Source organism: Taudactylus pleione, unplaced genomic scaffold, assembly GCF_031769625.1.
Source record: "Taudactylus pleione unplaced genomic scaffold, aTauple2 ptg000006l, whole genome shotgun sequence".
Classification (NCBI taxonomy): Eukaryota; Metazoa; Chordata; class Amphibia; order Anura; family Myobatrachidae; genus Taudactylus; species Taudactylus pleione.
This window is the reverse complement of record NW_028284409.1, coordinates 20,482,068-20,500,290: the sequence shown is the minus strand read 5'-3', so window position 1 is coordinate 20,500,290 and position 18,223 is coordinate 20,482,068. Positions and strand designations below refer to the sequence as shown.

Here is an 18,223-nt window from a genome sequence, read left to right as displayed (position 1 = left end):
AAGGAAGATATGTACTAAGCCTTGCAGCGATAAAGTAGGGAGAGATAAAGTATCATCCAATCAGCTCCTAACTGCCATTTTTCAAACACAGGGGACTATGGGCCTGATTCAGTAAGGATCGCTATTGCATTTGCAATAGCGATTACGCATGCAGTTCATCTGTGATAGTATGCTAATCCATTGCGATCGCTATGCCGCCGCAGCACAACATAAGGAGGCCCACTTTATCTTGCACACATCCGTAATGTTTAGCAAGACTGCGAAACCATTGGTACAATTGAGTACCACCGCAGCCTCATGCACACACACTTGCACAAGCTCTGACCTTGCTCAGGATGCTCGTCGCATGCTATGAGTCCTCAAGCTGCGTTTGACATCGCAATGCATAATTTATGCACGCACCTGCAACGGTGTTCAACTGGCACGCCTGCGTTTCGCCCGTCACCACCCACAAATGGTACTTCCTGTCAATCACTCTGCGATGGGTTTGCATAGTCACTGCGATCGCTATCCTGATCGCAGTGACCGGGTTCATGCACATGCACTGCAATGCATATGCATGCGCAGATCGCAACAATCAGCCGATTGCATGTATATTAGCAGTTGCAATCCAAGCTGAATTAGGCCCTATGTACTAAGCCTTGGAAAGAGATCAAGTGGACGGCGATCGAGTACCAATCAATCAGCTCTTAACTGCCATGTTACAGGTTATATTTGAAAAGTGACAGTTAGGAGTTAATTGGTTGGTACTTTATTTCTGTCCACTTTCACTCTCTCCAAGGCTTAGTACATATACCCCAGACAGAGCAGAGGCCACTGTGTCCCTGCCCACATCAACATACAACCCAACGTTCTCTGGACCACACAGGCAGGGGCGCCGAGAGGGGGGGGAGCGGGTACAGATTACGCGGGCCCGGGCTTCCTGAGGGGCCCGGGTCCGGCGCCGCTCCCCCTCCCTCACAGCAGCCCAGCACACAGCGTGTGCTGAGCTGCAGTGGAGACTGCTCGTGGCTGCTGAGCAGCAGCCACAGCAGTCTCCTAAGCCTGTGGGGGGAGCGATCACACTGATCGTGCCCCCCCTAGCTTTGCGCCGGGCTGAGGGGGCTCAGAGCGCCCCCTCTCCCCAGCGCTTCGCGGCGCTGCATATCTTTTTTTTTCCGGGAAGGGGGAGTGGCCACGCCTCCCGCGATTAGGCCACGCCCCCTATTACCCAGGCCCGCCGCAGCTCTCAGCGGGCCTGCACACAGGACAGGACTGTGTGCTTGTACCCGTCACACACTGCCTCACCCTGTCACCCACTCACTCTCTCCATCAGCCACTGACTCACCCCTTCACCATCTAGCTCTCCCTGTCACCCACTGCCTATCCATCAGCCACTGCCACTCCCTGTCATCAACTGCCTCTCCCTGTCACCCACTGCCTATCCATCAGCCACTGCCACTCCCTGTCATCAACTGCCTCTCCCTGTCATCCACTGCCTGTCCATCAGTTACTACCTCTCCCTGACACCCACTACCTCATCCGGTCGCTCTCTTCCTCTCCCTGTCACTCTCTTCCTCTCCCTGTCACCCACTTCCATGTGGCATACTGTGAACTTGTGGTGGGGCGGAGCGGGGCCAAAAGCAAATTTTTGCACCTGGGGCCACCACTCACAAGTTCCGCCACTGATTTACTGTACTGTAGAGTGTTTTGGATGCTGACTTTACTTTATCTGCTTAAAATACAGCATAAATATCTGATACTTACTAAGAATATACCATATTATAACTATATTAATATATACTGTCAAAACATGAGGAACCAGGTCTAATGCACCTGCTGGATGAAAAGCAACATTACTTTTTGAAAAATATATGATCATGGTTTACAATGTGCAACATATTTTGCAATGAGCTGCTTTATGCATCAGACATGTTTCCCCATTATATTTTAAGCACCATGCTCAGTTATGCAGCATCAGTTATTTTCAGAGCCAAACACACATATAACAGACACTTTTGCTATTACAGTGTTTCACACTCTCAGTCATGAATATTACCTGCTGATGGAAATTTTTTTTCTCTTTCTTCAAAGAACCATTCCCCGGTCTTTATCTTCACTTCCCTGATGTTTAGTGGTGGGAGAAAAAAAGTGGATGTTATCATTTCAAGTAAAGGATAAGCAGTCTGTCCTAGGTTTTGTTCACACAAGAAAAACAGAGCTTTGATTGAGGTAGAAACATAGAATTTGACGGCAGATAAGAACCACTTGGCCCATCTAGACTGCCCCATTTTTAAACATATTTTTACCTCAACCCTTATTGGTCCTTACTTCTTCTGAAGGATATCCTATTTTGACTAGAGTGCACTGTTTTGGTGATTGGTCCATTTAACAGCCCATGGGTATTACATCTATATGATGAGATCAGTATGTGTTTCGTGAAGGGTAAAAAGCAGAGTCTAAATAAGCATGTGTGAAGAGGCTCTGAAATGCTAATAATCATTGTATACAAAAGTAAATAATGTAATCAAGGGGAAAACAAACAGGCTAGAAACTTATGAAGCAAGTTTTTGTATATAAAATGTCTACCAGCAACAATCATAAATATATATGCAAGTTTCCGGGGAAGCAGAGCAGAACGATGCACAATGGGTGGCTATGGACCTTGGAGCAGTCTACAGAAACAAAGCAAAATAATCCCTTGTGATAAAACATTAGGAAGAAGAAAGAAGGTAATTATGTAGTGTGAGTGTGCGTGAGTGAGGTGAGTAAGAAAGGGTTAAATCACACGGTGTGTGTACTGTACTTTTTAAAATATTTTCTTCACAGTGTGGGTACAAGTGCCATTGGACATTTCCTGTCCGGGCCTGCTGGCACTTTTGGTTCTCCAAGTGCCTGAATGCCAGGGCAGGCTTGCTGGGACCAGTAGTCCCACTATAAAGAACAATATTATTTCTAAACTTTAACCCATTAGCCCTGCTTACAGCCCAGTGCCGGTTAATCCTTGGGAGGGGAAACCCATTTTATTTTTGGGGTCCCCACTTTCCGAGGATTGCTTTCCTTGGGCTGACTAGTTTAGGGCTAGAATACATTATGGCAGGGGGATCCTTTTCATCACCCCACATATAGATATAAGTATATATCATATACATATAATTATTTTTCTATAGCTCCACCCCCTCTGGCTCCACCCACAGATCCTGAACATAATTTGCCAGCTAAATAGCCCTGGTGAGGACCAAAAGGGGAATTAAAAAGGAGTAGGCTTTGATGAATATAAAGAAACATTTATATACATGCACCAAGAAATATAGTGTTTGGTGGTGATTTCAACCCTGTTTCCATGGTATGAGGTGGTGTCCAAATGCACAACCTAAGAGATACCTAATGTGAGTGTTGTCACTTAGGGGAACAGAGTGGTGTCTTTCTGTTCACAGTGAAAGATCTTTTGGAGTCTACACGACAATCGTTTAAAGCAGAGGTTCTCAAACTCGGTCCTCAGAACCCCACACAGGTCACGTTTTCCAGGTCACCCAGCAGGTGCACAGGTGTATTCATTACTCACTGACACATTTTAAAAGATCCACAGGTGGAGCTAATTATTTCACTTGCGATTCTGTGAGACCTGGAAAAACATGCACTGTTTGGGGTCCTGAGGATCGTGTTTGAGAACCTGTGGTTTAATGCACTGTTCACACATACTGACATTTGAACGACACATTTCTTTTTTTGCCTCTATTGATATAGTTTTTATTATAGGTGTTTGTTTTGAGTGTGGTGACACTCAGGTTTTCCTGTAGTAAGCTGCTTTTCAGGTAGCTCCAACATTTGAAATTCTTTTTTATAGTGGGATCAATGCAGTGCCCTATTAATGTAGTGATGCTCCAAAAATAGCCTTTATAATAATTAGGCCACTGAGTATTATTGAATGTATATTCCCCATTAGCTTAAAATGCTGGGATATTGTGGTAATCAGAAAATCAACATGTTTTATTGTAATTTAAGTGCTTTGTAATACATGTCTAGATGTGTCATATGTAATGACTCTGCAGATGTGTAAGAAGGGTCTTTTAAAAATCAGACTTTGGTAATATCTGTATGTAAGGATGAGTTAGTATACTGATACTGTTACCTAAAGCATGTGTCTGGAGTTAATGTCCAGAAACATTGAAGTTTTATTGTATGACACAATTGCAAAACTGCATTTAACTCAAATCATAGACTTAAGTTTTGCATAATTAATTGATTCTCAAAGAATCAGATTTACTACACGTCCGTAAATATCTCAACTGTTTCATTTAGATTGAATGAAAATACAAACAATGAGACGGTTTCTGGGAAAAGAACATACCCATGTGAGCTACAGACTGTACACTTCCACACAAGACTACACCGGTAAACCTGACAGTCATGGCACACTCTGTGACTGCAGCCAATGCAAACAGCACCTCTCTCCAGTACCCTTCCAAGCGCTTTCTGGCAGCGGGCACATGATCTCGCTTGGTATTCTTTGTTCGCACTTCTTGCGCCTTTCCATCGGAGTTGCTGTAAATGTGCTTTCAACTTCCTACATCAAAACACCAAAAGAGAGAAATATAGCTGCACAGGTCACTGATGCCATAGTTGTATCCATTAATAAAAACGATCAATGTCATACAGGTCATTTTCAGCTGGAGAAGAAAAACCAGATAAGAAAAGTCTGGAGAATAATGAAAAATTATCACTAAAAAGGGTCCCAAACTGTATTATTTGTATTGGCTCATGTTTCCCCTACGGTACTTTACCACATTCAGTGAGGTCATAGCAAGTGTGAAAGGGAATAATGTTTTTTTTAATGACATATTTTCATGTATCTATGAAACCTGGGGTAAAATGTATGTGCTGTTAAGGAGGAACACAGGATAGCAGGACCAAGGAAAAAGAACCCTCTTTCAAATCCAAGAGACAACTAAAGCAATAGTATAAAAGGCATCCATAAAAGGAAGCAGATCAAATTAAGGTTAGATAGTCCATTAAGTGTATGTTCCTCTAGGAACCTCATAGGATGTTACTAGTACAAGACAACTTCATTTTCTCATAGTGATGTAAGCAAAAAGTGCTTACAGTACCATAATATCCGGAAATGTGCGCAGAGGGACCTTGCACTTAATTGAATTATTCCCTAGGAGCGCATGATAATAATTCACAGGTTCTAGGTCCAACCTGAAAACAAGTCATAGAAATATAAAAACACTGATTACTATATACACAGTAAATGGAGATAAAATACACTTTTTGTGGGATTTCCTTGCTATTACTTTAAGGATTAAAGTAGAACTGTACCCAAAATTGTCAGGGGGGTGATATCCAAGGAATAATTTCACTTATCCTGTCTAGTCCATATTTGATCATCTCCCTAAAAAAAAAAAATCACAAATCACTTAGAGGTCTATTCATTATCACTTAATTTCTACAAAAGCAGATGAAACTTAAATAAAGTTTTTGGGCCATTCATCAAAAAGGTAATGCAGGAGTGTCAGGATCGGACTCTGGGGGTCTTCAGCCGGAGGGCAGGAAGTCGGGGTACTAGGATGTGGAGAGAACAATAATGAGGGGGTTGTATATAAGTGTTCCTCATCAGCTAGATTCGGATGTTAGCGAGACCTGACCAAAGGCACAGAGTCTAACTTACGGGGAGGTCTTGGTCAGTGACCCCTCCAATTGGGATATGGGCTTATACTGCACCCAGTAAGCAGGTTGCGGCCCCTTGGTCCGGTACCCGGAACTAGCAAGAAGACTGAAGTGAGCTCTGAAGTATACAGAGGCAGGGAAAGCACTGTAGAGTAGTACTGGAGACTGGCTCACAGACTATGCACCAAGGTGTATCTGAGGTATGCAGTCGGGAAGCTGGTGGACCTAATCCTGACAGCTGGCTTCCCGACTGTCATATCCCGGCTAGGGTCTAAAGACAGGCGTCGATATGCCAAAGCCTGTCATTAGACATACGCCGGGAGACCGACGCCCGGCATCCCAATCAAAGGGATACCGAATGCGGACAGCCGTGGGGGGGAGGGGGGGAAGGGGGGGAGGGTTAGGTTTAGGAATCCTGGGAGGGGGACTTAGGGTTAGGCACCTCCCCAGGGGACTTCGGTTCAGGCAGCGGGGAAGGGGGGGTTAGGTTTAGGCACCCAAAAAGGAGGGTTAGGGTTAAGGGGTAGAAATAGGTTAGTTAGTACTTACCTTTAGACGATCGGGACTTCCACTGCTGCCGGGATGCTGGTGTCGGGATTCCAAACGCTGGACATGCGTCCGGCGGTAAATCATACCGATTCCATAGCTGAAGTATCCAGACCCAGGATAAGTACTGGAGTGTAGTCTTGGAGACTGGCTCACGGACTATGCACTGAGGTGTAACTGAAGTATCCAGATGCAGGACAAGTACTGGAGTGTAGTCTTGGAGATTGGCTCATGGACTATGCACTGAGGTTTAGATGTGGTATCCAGATGCAGGATAAGTACTGGAGTGCAGTCTTGGAGATTGGCTCATGGACTATGCACTGAGGTTTAGATGTGGTATCCAGATGCAGGATAAGTACTGGAGTGCAGTCTTGGAGATCAGCTCACAGAATAAGCGCTGAGGACTAGCTGGAGTATACACTGATGGTGAGATGCAGGATAGCATCGGAGTGAAACACTAGGATCCAACACTCGGAGGATGTATTGAAGTATGCACTGAAGAATCAGAAGCAGAATAGCGTCAGAGTAACACTAGAGAAAGTACTTAGGAAAATACTCGGAGAGTAACACTAGTGAATATCGCTGGGAGTAATCACTGGTAGAAATTACTGTGGAGCCTGTAACGATGCCACAGCAAACCGTCACTGGAAGTAGCGAAGTTGTTCAGGCAACTTCCTGTTCCTAGAGTCCGGCTATATATCCTTAGGTAGCTGTCCATTGGAGGATAGCGTCAGCCGAGTTGCCAAGGCTACCGTTGGATGAGAGACTGTCAGGTGATACAAACAAACATGGCTGCGCCCATGACCTCTGCCGCAGGAACTCAAATAAGGAGGATTGCGTGGAAATCACCTGGGCCCCGGGCAGAATACTCAGCATGTCACCTGTCGCCGCACCAGGCATCTGACTGCACTATTAGTCAGGGGAAGCCAGCGCTGTGGTGAGTAACAGCCGATCCCAGGCTGAACCCTGACAAGGAGATATCACAGATATCTCCTGCTTACCTTACCCCTAGTATGGGGACCCAAATTCATCAAGCACCGAAAACATTATATTTTCGGAGCTTCACTGCAGGAGCATTCGCCATCTTCAGATGTTGTTTGCGCCCGCAACCCGCATCTTCCCTTCCCGGATGCCGGGGCTTTTGTGCAGAGGCGCACTAGCACTGCTGATTCAGACTTGGCAGTGCTAAGTTTCACTGCTCTGAAATTGCTGTGGTGCTCACTGTAAGTTGAATTTAAATTATCAGGGTCCCCAATAATTAACATAATCAATAGAGTCCTTCGGTCCATTTACTACAATCCGCATTTAAAATGCGGCTAGACTAAGATATTTTCGACTAAATTAGCATTGCGAATTTAGGAAAAGATCACTTGGATGTACTAACATCCGCATGCAGGGACAGTGCTTGCGATAAAGCTCTGTCCTTTGCAAATCCCCTCCGCACACTTCTCATGGTATTTTTCACAAGAAATACTACTGACGGCTACCTCTAGAATTTAATATGAACAAATTAAACTGGAAAATTATAAAAAAAAACTATCCCCTTTGTTTCCAAATGTAATAATAAATCTAATAATGCTAAGACAACCCTTTCTAAAACAGGATAAAACATTAAAATGTAAAAAATCTAAAAAGAGCTCTTAAACCAGGGCCAGGGTCAGATTAAGTGCCACATGGGCAAGGGACTGAAAATTATCAAGGGTTTTTGTGAGAAGCAGAGGGGGTATGATCACAGTTGCGTGGGCGAAGCCAGTGACGTGTGGGTATGTACATCACTTAAACTATCAGCCTCAATATCTCCTTCATACAATACATAAAACTAAAACTGCATTAATTTGTGAGGAAAACAGAAAATACAATTTTTTTATGCAAGCACATTTTTATTAGGTTTGAACAGAACACAAATTTGTAATCATCTTGAGACAGTACTGTAAGTGCCCAATGTATATAGGAAGGAAGCACAGAACCGTATCCATAAGTATACAAAGAAACATGACAGCAGAGCAGCTGTGTTGCCAGGATATAGAAAGGTTATGGTCATAGACTGTAAATGGCATCAGTGAGCATAACAGTGCTTTATGATAAACATGATAAAACAAAGGCCCTCATTCAGAGCCGTACGCTCTGAGCAGAGCGCACGCTCTGAATGAGTGCCACCCTCCATAATTATGGAGCGTCCTCCTGGACGCTCGTATAGCTGTGGGTCACCACCCACAGCATATACGAGCGTGCAGTTTGATGGCCGCGATGGTTGTGACCATCGCGACCATAGCCACTGCGAGCCGGAGCCTGCGGTTGAGGTTTTCAACCGCAAGGCCCAGAGTGATTTTGGCTCTATCAGAGCCAAAATCACTCCCACTGACATCACTAGTGATGTCAGTGGGCCGGCTTCTGATGGTAGGCGTTCCCTTGGGAACACCCCCGTCAGGAAGGCACGCCCACCAAAGGGGGCGTGCTGTCAATCAACATCGACAGCACGCCCCCTTTGATCAGACACAACGAGTGAAGGAAAGTCCTTCGCTCGTCGCGTCTGGCGCATGCGCACGACGGAGCTCCCTCCGTCGTGCGCATGCTCAGTGCAGACCATCGACCCACTTGTGAGCGGACAGCCGCTCGCGAGTGGGTCTGAATCAGGCCCAAAGAACCAACCAATGATATAAGTAGGATAAATAAATGAGAGAGAGAAAGAAGAAAACAGACAAAGAGGGAGGGAGAGGGATAGTGAGGGGAGAGGGGAAATCCACTGGGTTCCAGCTCACGAGGGAGAGGGTATCAGAGTTCAAAAGGAGAGGCGAGATCTGTAATTTCCTACTGAGGAACTTGAACTTCTCTAAGTCAAGAAACTCCAACCAACTAGACCACAATACAGAATAATCCCTGTACCTATCAGCTAAGGATAAAATAATATGGTCCACTGATCTACAGTATACAGGTCTAACCTTTGAAACTAGTCAGAGGGTTGGATGCAAAGTAGATCACCATCACACAGGAATTACAGTTTAGCCACACTATTAAGATACTTCAAGATAGATTTCTTTTACACAGATAATGGCATAGGCAGCAGATTCAGAAGCTAGAACGCAGGGCGATCTAGAACATCATTGCCCAAAATTGCCCATACAACAGAGTCCACCCCATCCCAAAAGACCCTCAAAATTTGACATGACCACCAGATATGCAGGGGAGTACCCAAGGCATTCCTACATCTCCAACAAGTCTTAGAAACCCTTGGAAACATTTTAGAGAGAACATTCGGGCTGTGATACCTTCTCATAATAACCTTGAGTCTTAATAGTTAGTGTACAGTATTATGCAAACTACACCAGGACTTTTCAAAGATAGAAGACCATTCGGTATCACTAATAGCAATCCCCAGATCTCTCTCCCAGTTTTTAGTAAATTTTGGTAAGGTGGAAAAGTGTCCGTCAATTAGAAGTCTATAAATATTTGACAATATGTGGATAGGACCTGATTCAGAGCCGGACGCTATTTGCGAACGGTCGTTCAGAAAAAGGGGCCGGCTATTTAAATTGAGCGCTCGCTCTTTGCGGTCTGTTGACGCCTCTATGTCTGAGCGAGCGAACGAAACATGCGCTCGCTATTTTGTAAAGATGCCCCCTGGCCGTTCGCATCATACGCCATCTCTGCTATTTATTAGATTAATCGAGTACATCGAAAGGCGTCTGAACTGCTTGCAGTGCTTGTGGTTGGATTTTCCTACCGCAATCATGCGAACAGTTCAGGCTAAGAGACAACCAAGTGACGTGGCCGATGATGCTGCTTTGTTAATTATGCACACCCTTAAAACGCCCGTTTTGACCGTTTGCACGCCTGCGTTCGGATCTCCATTCCCCGTTTTCAAGCACCTTCCCCTGTTACCACCCACAAATGCCTCATCCTGTCACTCAAATTAGCAGGCACTCGCTATTTGCGAACACACGATTTCCGGCCGCACTGACTGGTTGGCGCATGCCCATTATGACCCATATGCATGCTCGGAGCGAACGAGCGGCCACTTACGAGCGGCTCTGAATCAGGCCCATAGTCAACTGCTCAAAGGGTTTTAAACAACAGGTTCCTGCAGATAAGAGATTGTTTGATTGGAGGAAATGTTTCACCTGAAGATATCTCCAAATTTTAGAGTTGGGTAAATGCCATTTGGCCTGAATACTTCTAAATTAAAGAACCCCAGCTGACCCCAGAAATACAATTTCAATACTAAAGGTGCATACACACACAACGATTTTAACGATCGATAACGATATAGTTTATCGTTCAATCGTTGACAAAATCGTTCACTTTCTGAGTTAAAACGATGAACGATTATCGTTCATGCGCGTTCATGTTTGTAGTTCAGTCAGACTGACCAACTCAACGATTTTCAGTAAGGGAATATGCAAAAATCGTTTGCAGTTCAAAAAAAATTGTTCATTACATTTAGTAAATGAACGATTTTAGTAAAAGATTCTCGTTAATTTTTCACTTGAAAAAAATTAACGAAAATCGTTTACTAAAACCGTTCATTTACTAAATCGTTGTGGGTGTATGCAGCTTTATTAATGGTTGATTGACATGACTGCTGCTCTCTTGATAGTTGGAAGCTGTCACCACTTAAATGCAATCCGAATTATCCTTAAATGCTCATCTGACCTCCCATATGCAATCAGATGTCTCCAAATTCTCGTTAAATGTCCCTCAGATCTCCCCACATACCCCTTAAAGGGTGGGGATAGCACACACACCCAATTTCCCTCCTACTCTCTTGACTAGACAACCAGCACAAACTCAGAGCATTTTATTGCCACTTGGTAGCCCCAAAAATGCAGTGATTGGCTATGGCTATGAGGACAGCACTATATGATTGGTTGAGTGCTTCTCAAGTTCCCTTACAAACCTGCCTGCAACTTAAGATGGTAGGGCCAGTGGAGAAATGGAATGGTGGGCAGAGTACCTCAGCTGCATGGCATTCCCCTACTAGGATACAGCAGCAGAGCCGTAACTAGACTTTTTGGTGCCCTGTGCCAGAAAGAGCATTGGCGCCCCCCTCACTTTTCAAAGGGACATAATGCACCCAAAAAAGGCCCATGGCTTCATGGGGAAGGGCCAGGGAAGAGATAGGAGATGCTGGGGATATAATAAGAGGAAGCTACAAGCAAGAATGACAATAAACAGAAATTTGACAGGCCCAAATATGGCCCTCTGACCTGTGGTGACCTGTGCGATGGCACCAGCCGCACTACCCTAGCTACGGCCCTGTACAGTAGTCTACAGACCTGCCACATCTTAACATTTGTTTTAAGGCCAAGAGCCTCAGTAGGAGAGAAGGAATAACTTGCCAATGAGGTTGTCATGTCACATCATAGGACACAATACATAAACAATCCCTCTGCTTATTGACTACATCCCTATTCATTTAAACAATATGTTTTTTTCCAACGTTAACTGAATTTCACAGTTTCAACTATCAGGGCCCTTGAGAAGAGGCAGTAGCATGCAGCTGGGTGAGATGTTGCTCTGTCAGCCATTAATGATGATTATTTTTATGGGTAGGCATGGATTTGCAGTCTCATCTGCGTCATTGTTAATCTGGCCCTGATCATCAGTTTTTATTTGCTAGATGCCACAAAACTCTGCTGCAAAGGACAATAAACAAGGTTTCCTATTGAAAACTAAAACAATTATACTGTAAGTGATATTATAATGCACCAGACCTTAATATTTGTGCGATGCAGGCTGGTAGCCTCAAAACTTGCTATTGAGGTTGTCACATTACAGGATACTATAAAATATCCCACTGCTTATTGAATATAGCCCTATTTAATTAAACAATATTGTTTCTCCATCGCTAACGGAAACCTCACAGTTTCAACAACCAGGGCACCAGATGCTGGTATTATAATTGTCTCTGTCTGTGGCATGTTTCCAACTTATTGATAAAATACCAGCTCTAGATGAAGGAGTGAAATTTAATTAGAAATAACTGTCACTATTTGTTATAGAACTCCAAGTGCTGATTTCCTGCCACACTACATAGCGTCCTTGGAGCATTTTAAAAAAAAACGTTATTTTCTGGTGTAAAACAAGGGGAAATTATTCATTGCTACTCTACTAGCAGATACATACTTTATAGATGGTCACATCCTGACTGAGTTGACAAGAATTAACCCTTATACCATATAATCATTTCATAAATCAGTGTAGTAAAGAAAATGCTGATGGTGGCAATTCTTACTTGCAGAATTTTTCCATCGAGTTCATAGCAGTATGATGAGCCTAAATAGCCTTTTCTAAACACAAAACACACTAACAGCAGCTTATTTTGCTCAATTTCCTAAGCAACCCATACATGGTTCCATGCTGCAGGAGTAACCTTGGGGTATTTAGTAAAGAAAATACTTTTTTCTTACATATTCCTGCTAATTTTACTTTGTTTTTAATTAAAAGACAGAAAACTATTGAGATAAAAATTAATAAGAAATTTGTTACAAAATTAATCATAATAAAATGGGAATATATATTTTAGGTTAATTTGGTTACAATCGAGTGGGTGTCCTATTTATTCCTTGCCACAGGCTCTGCTATTTATAGTTAGGGCTTTGGAGGGTGACTCTGCCTATCTCGGGGCAGTTGTGTGGTATGGCTATGGTGTCTTGTACCTATGGAGAAAGGTACAAGCCCATAGCGATTTATAATGAGATGATCTGCCTTTGCGCTACCTTCTTGGCTTTCTGTTACATTACTATGCTGATGGGGGCACTACATAAAAGGGTTTATATGTAGAGTAGACCCTGCTTCTACTATTTGATATTTTACAATGGATTTGCTCCTCAAGAATTAAGCAGATGAAGTATCAAGCAGTGAAAAGAGTGGAGAAGTGGACTAGTTGCCTGTAGCAACCAATCAACTTCTACCTATCATTTTATAGAATGTACTTGATAAACACTACCTCAAAGCTGATTGGTTGCTCTTGGCAACTTCTCCACTGGTCCACTTCTCCACTGCTTGATAAATCAACCACTAAAATTCTAAATATACCTGTGTATAAATAATTAGAAAACAGGCTTATACAGCCATTTTACTGTACTCAATATGAATACAAGAGCAAGCAGTTTATTTTATAATCTAAGCATATCAAATTTTGTTATTTCTGTGGATCCTACCATTCTAAGCATCCAATGTAACTAGAAACTAGCAGAGCTTGTAGGTGCCCTATAGCAAAATTTGGGTAGGTGCACGGCGAAGTCTCTCTAGCCTTTCAGGTCCTCGGCTCTACTCTGAAGACGGCCTCTTTTGATAAATGCCTGTTCAGATTAGTCCTCTGCTCTATTGTTTTGACAGCAGACACAGGATGCTTAAGTAGCAATTTGGTACATGGAAACGAGGTGCATCAAGTAAAGGATGAGGATTTCATGAATCAGCCATTGTATCAGGGAAAGAAGTTTACTAAATGACAACACAAATTTACAAAGATGTAGAAGAAAATCCTCTACCATAGCAGTGTGGTTTTACTATCTAGGACCCAATTCCTAATGGATGAAAAAAATACTTAGTAAATGTATTAGATTGATGCATCTACTAAACCAGAGGTTCCCAAACTCAGAATTCAAGGCACCCTAATGGTCCAGGTCAATGGTTGATCACAGGTTAAATCAAAATACTGAGGTTCTAATTACATTACCTGTGCCCAAGCATGGTTATCCTTAAAACCTGGACCGTTAGGGTGCCGTGAGGACAGAGTTTTGGGAACCTCTGTACTAGACCTTCTGCACCAAATTCTGCTGGCAGACATACATTAATTCTAGACTAACACATTTGAGAGAAATCTGTAATTAATTAATGACTCTCAGCACCTTATTCCCACTTGCTAGGAAACTCTCAGTACCGTCCTGCAGCAGAATAATATGAGGTGTTGCTTACCTCATAGAAACAACAAACAGCTTGCCATCAGCTACAATATTCAATTAGGTAAAGAGGTAGTGGTGTTTCATGGAGTAGTATCAGGAACAACAATGCGTTTCGGTCACTCTTGTGAGATTTTTCAAGTCACAGGAGTGACCGAAACGCATTGTTGTTCCTGATACTACTCCCTGAAACACGGCAACCTCTTTACCTCCTAATCGAATATTGTAGCTGACGGCAAGCTATGCCAATTGGAATGCGAAATGTGACCCAGGAGCGGCCTTGTGAGCAAGTTCCACTGCCATCATTAGAGGTCCAACACATCTCTCTACCAAGCCAGACACAGAGACAGGTACTAGTGACCCACAAGGGGGACACCCCTCTAATCCGATTGAGACCCTGAACATGCTGTTCGGGACTCTCGGTTCCTGTGATCTGGGGGACTTGCATCCATCAGCTCATACATCGGAGGTACTATTGTGGTGGTTTGAAATTGACCAGCGTTTACTTTATGCGCACTCAAGAAGAACTACAAGTCATTAGTAAGATCAAGAAATATACATACACTGGCTTTTGAACTTTTAGAATTTTTAAGCTTTCTAATTAGATCAATTTTTATGCATTTCTTGACACATTTAGTATCTATGTAGCTACTTGTTATGACATTATAGTGTGATTGTTCACACAAAGTGTTTAATTTGTTTCAGCAATTGCAATATGAAAACTTGTACTAGTCATCGTTTTTTTTTTTACAAACAATTGCATATTTATTATTATTCTTTTTAATGTGTATACAGATTAACATGTGTTTGTATCAATAAAATAATGTGTCGAATATAACTATACACTCCAGCACAGAATTTTTTGGTTTCACATTTAGAGAAAGCCTGGAATCACTGAAAATCTATGCACTTCCCTAGACCTTTTCCCAAACATTTTCTATTATCTTTACTTTCCCATCTCAATATAGTTTATTTTTTCTTGTTCGGCGTAAACAATAAATCTGCTTTCTATGCCACATAACAGTAACAATGAAGTATATTGATTGTTGCTGTGTATTCTCATTTTATATTTTATTTATATGTTTAAGACATGTTTTTAAAAAAATATATGCTCCCATATCAGACAGACAGTATTTTAGCTCCATCACAAGTTCCAGAAAATGATCAGTGCAAACAAGAAGTTTTGGAAATTTCACAAGGGTAATTTAGTTTTAGCTGTCATTTTCTATTATACTATCATTGTAATGAGCGAGCTCTGGCCAGTAGATCATAAAGCAAAATACATAGATGAGAGGAAAAGCATTTACAGTACCTTATTCTTTCTTCTTCTGCTTTCTGAAGTGTCTGGTCTCGATAAAGGACCTCCAGCACCTTCTCTCTCTCTAGCTCCTTCAGAAAGCTTAAATTGAAATCAACAGCCATCGTCGCTCAAGTCCAGAGATTTCCACCTGCTATTGTCCACTGTAATGTAGCAGTTATAATAGTCTGTGGTTACTTGGAGTTACTTATCTTCTTGCTTACTGTGCCATTGTCTAGAGACAGTAGAGAGAATTCACAAATGAATAAGACAAATTAATTACTGCCTTGTATCAGTTAACTATGGTGTCATATATGTGGACACTGGGCTGTTGCTCTAGAACAGACATCTTGCTGTACAAGATCTTGCTAATCTACGTCAAAATGAGAAAAATGTTTAGATCATATAATAGTAACTGCAGGAGGCGTTTACTCAAGATGCAAAGCAAATTCTGCATTCATACTGTATATCAGAAAGCAAACATTTACCTTTCCAGAATGGATCTAAAAAAAAAACATTAATAAAAAAAACCAAAGTAGTTTCATGTTGTTAAGTTAAAAGTATTTCTTGTCATAAACTGTGCTACATAATGCAGCTGTGGGAAACATAACCACTTATATGTGATAATGTGCCAAGAATAAAATGATTTAATGTGCAGTAGCTAAGTGGAGCCGTTCACTAGACACAGCTTGCAGAATACCCGAAAAAGGATTTGCTTTCAACCATCTGAGCCTCTGCATTAAATGTAGGAAACCTATCTTCTACTTCACAGATTTGCTCAGCAGCTAAGGTTTTATAGCGTATATACAATAACACAATAGAGTTCAATTGCATTGTATATAGAACAAACATTAATTAACAAATTGTTTTTTTACAGAAAAAAAGCAAAAACAGTACATCAAAACCAGAAAGCTGTATACTTATGAACAACAAAGAAGTACTCAGGCAATAAAGGCTAAGGCAAAGATAATTAATGAAACGGATTGCTATATCTTTATACAGCAGATAAACAGATTTTTTTTTTAAAAAAAGGCTGGTGGATTATCATTTCAGAAGTGAAAAACTATGTATTTTGTAAGGCTTGCATGTATCCTGTTTTTTGCGTTCTGTGAACTTTGACATTACTGTCTAAAAAAAAAAAAAAAAAAAAGAAGACAATGGAAAGTGTGATCTACTTTACTTTACATAAATGATAACATTTAAAATTGCCAGCCATACATTGTAAATAACAAAAAACAAAACAAAACACCATTGCCAGTCCATATTAATATTTTAAGATGGCTTTCTGAGAGACACCAGCCCAGGGTGGGCGAAGTTTCACTTTGAAACACATTATCAAGCCCCAGACTGCGCATATCACTGGTACAGGCTTATCTACGCACCTGGAAGACCAGGGGAGCTCCCTGAAATTAGGAGTCTCCCAGACATTCAAGGTGAGTAGGCAAGTATGTGCCAGCTCCCTGTACCAATTATCTCCCCAAGTGCCAGCCACAAGTTAGAGATATCAACCCCCAACTACCAGTCACACACATATCACCCTCAAAAGCCTGTCATCGTTTGCTCACATTGCACCTCCAACTGCCAGCCACTTGTTACACATATAACCGACCCAACGACCAACTACCTGCTGTGCAGACTTTCTCCCCTCCACCCAAAATAGTGGTACCTACATATTTTATTTATTTTAAAAAAAGGTCAGCTTTGTAGATGAATCATGCGTATTTTCGTATTGTGCATTATTTGGAGCAAAGCACACGCATCTACGGGTGATTCACAATCTTGAGCAATTCCTTCATATCTACACTTGCTGCTGAAGGGCCATCACTGGGTGTCAACGGGGAGTTTGTACAGAGGCTAATTTTAGTGAGGCCATGTCAAAAGTGTGTTGATGGAGTCTGGGGCTATGGTGTGTTAAGCATATAAGTCATTAACATTAATGCTTGCAGCCCCCATACTAGATGCAAGACATATGCCTGGACTCAGACGTATTTGTTACATACTTGCCAACTTTCACGGAATTTCCAAGATACTGTACTCTGGGGAAGATGTTTCAAGTCTTGGAGAGAGATAAAATGGAGAGAAATAAAGTACCAACCAATCAGCTTCTGTCATTTTTCAAGCACAGCCTGTAAAATGACAGTTAGATGCTGACTGGTTGGTACTCTCTCTCTCTCAGAGGTTTGATACATCTACCCCTGTGCGAGTAGACAACCCTCCCGGATATTGCCTACTACTCCTTTGAAGTGGGTGGGGCTGTGATGATGCAATTCACAATGCAAATCACAACATTGCACCATGGAGGAGGGACCTGTGAGTTTAGGTTATGATTGTCAAGTGCAATTTACAGTAGTTGAAAAAATAATTCCACTACATATAACTTTTATAACTTTGTTTATAACTCTGAAAGCATTGGTGCATTTATTAAACAAACATTAGTGTATTATAGCGGTGTGTCTTTAGATATAAGGCAGAATTCCAGCACATTCCAGTTATGCTTGTGAGTTGATACATTGTGCTATTGTGTGGATCAGTGCAGATCAATCATTTTGTGCTATATTAAGAATAACATTAATGTTTAAAGGGGCCTATCCAGTGCTCGAAGTGGGAAGTTTGAAGTGGGGGTATGAACATTTTTGTTGAAACCTCCCCCCCCAAAACCTTAGAGACTACCTGCAGGCTCTTTCTCTCTCTCACCCCCTGCACCTCACAGTATCAATATAATAATCGGTTAAGGTCCGTCACAGCGTGTGCTTAGCTGCAGTGGAGACTGCTCGTGGTTGCTGAGCAGCAGCCACAACAGTCTCCTATGCCTGTGGGGGGAGCAATCACA

General features: G+C 42.2%; 1 protein-coding gene across 2 annotated transcripts in view; it reads right to left on the bottom strand.

Annotated features, from left to right (window-relative positions):
• The window catches only part of SYTL3 (synaptotagmin like 3), an 87,715-nt gene that overhangs the window by 46,076 nt on the left and 23,416 nt on the right, over positions 1 to 18,223 (bottom strand). For both annotated transcript variants that reach the window (XM_088451747.1, XM_088451748.1), the window contains exons 2-4: positions 15,409 to 15,628; positions 4,331 to 4,546; positions 2,039 to 2,103 (exon numbers count right to left, since the gene is read on the bottom strand). In XM_088451747.1, coding sequence (XP_088307873.1) covers positions 2,039 to 2,103; positions 4,331 to 4,546; positions 15,409 to 15,518 — 391 coding nt within the window. In that variant the 5' untranslated portion in view covers positions 15,519 to 15,628. The remainder of the gene's footprint in view (positions 1 to 2,038; positions 2,104 to 4,330; positions 4,547 to 15,408; positions 15,629 to 18,223) is intronic.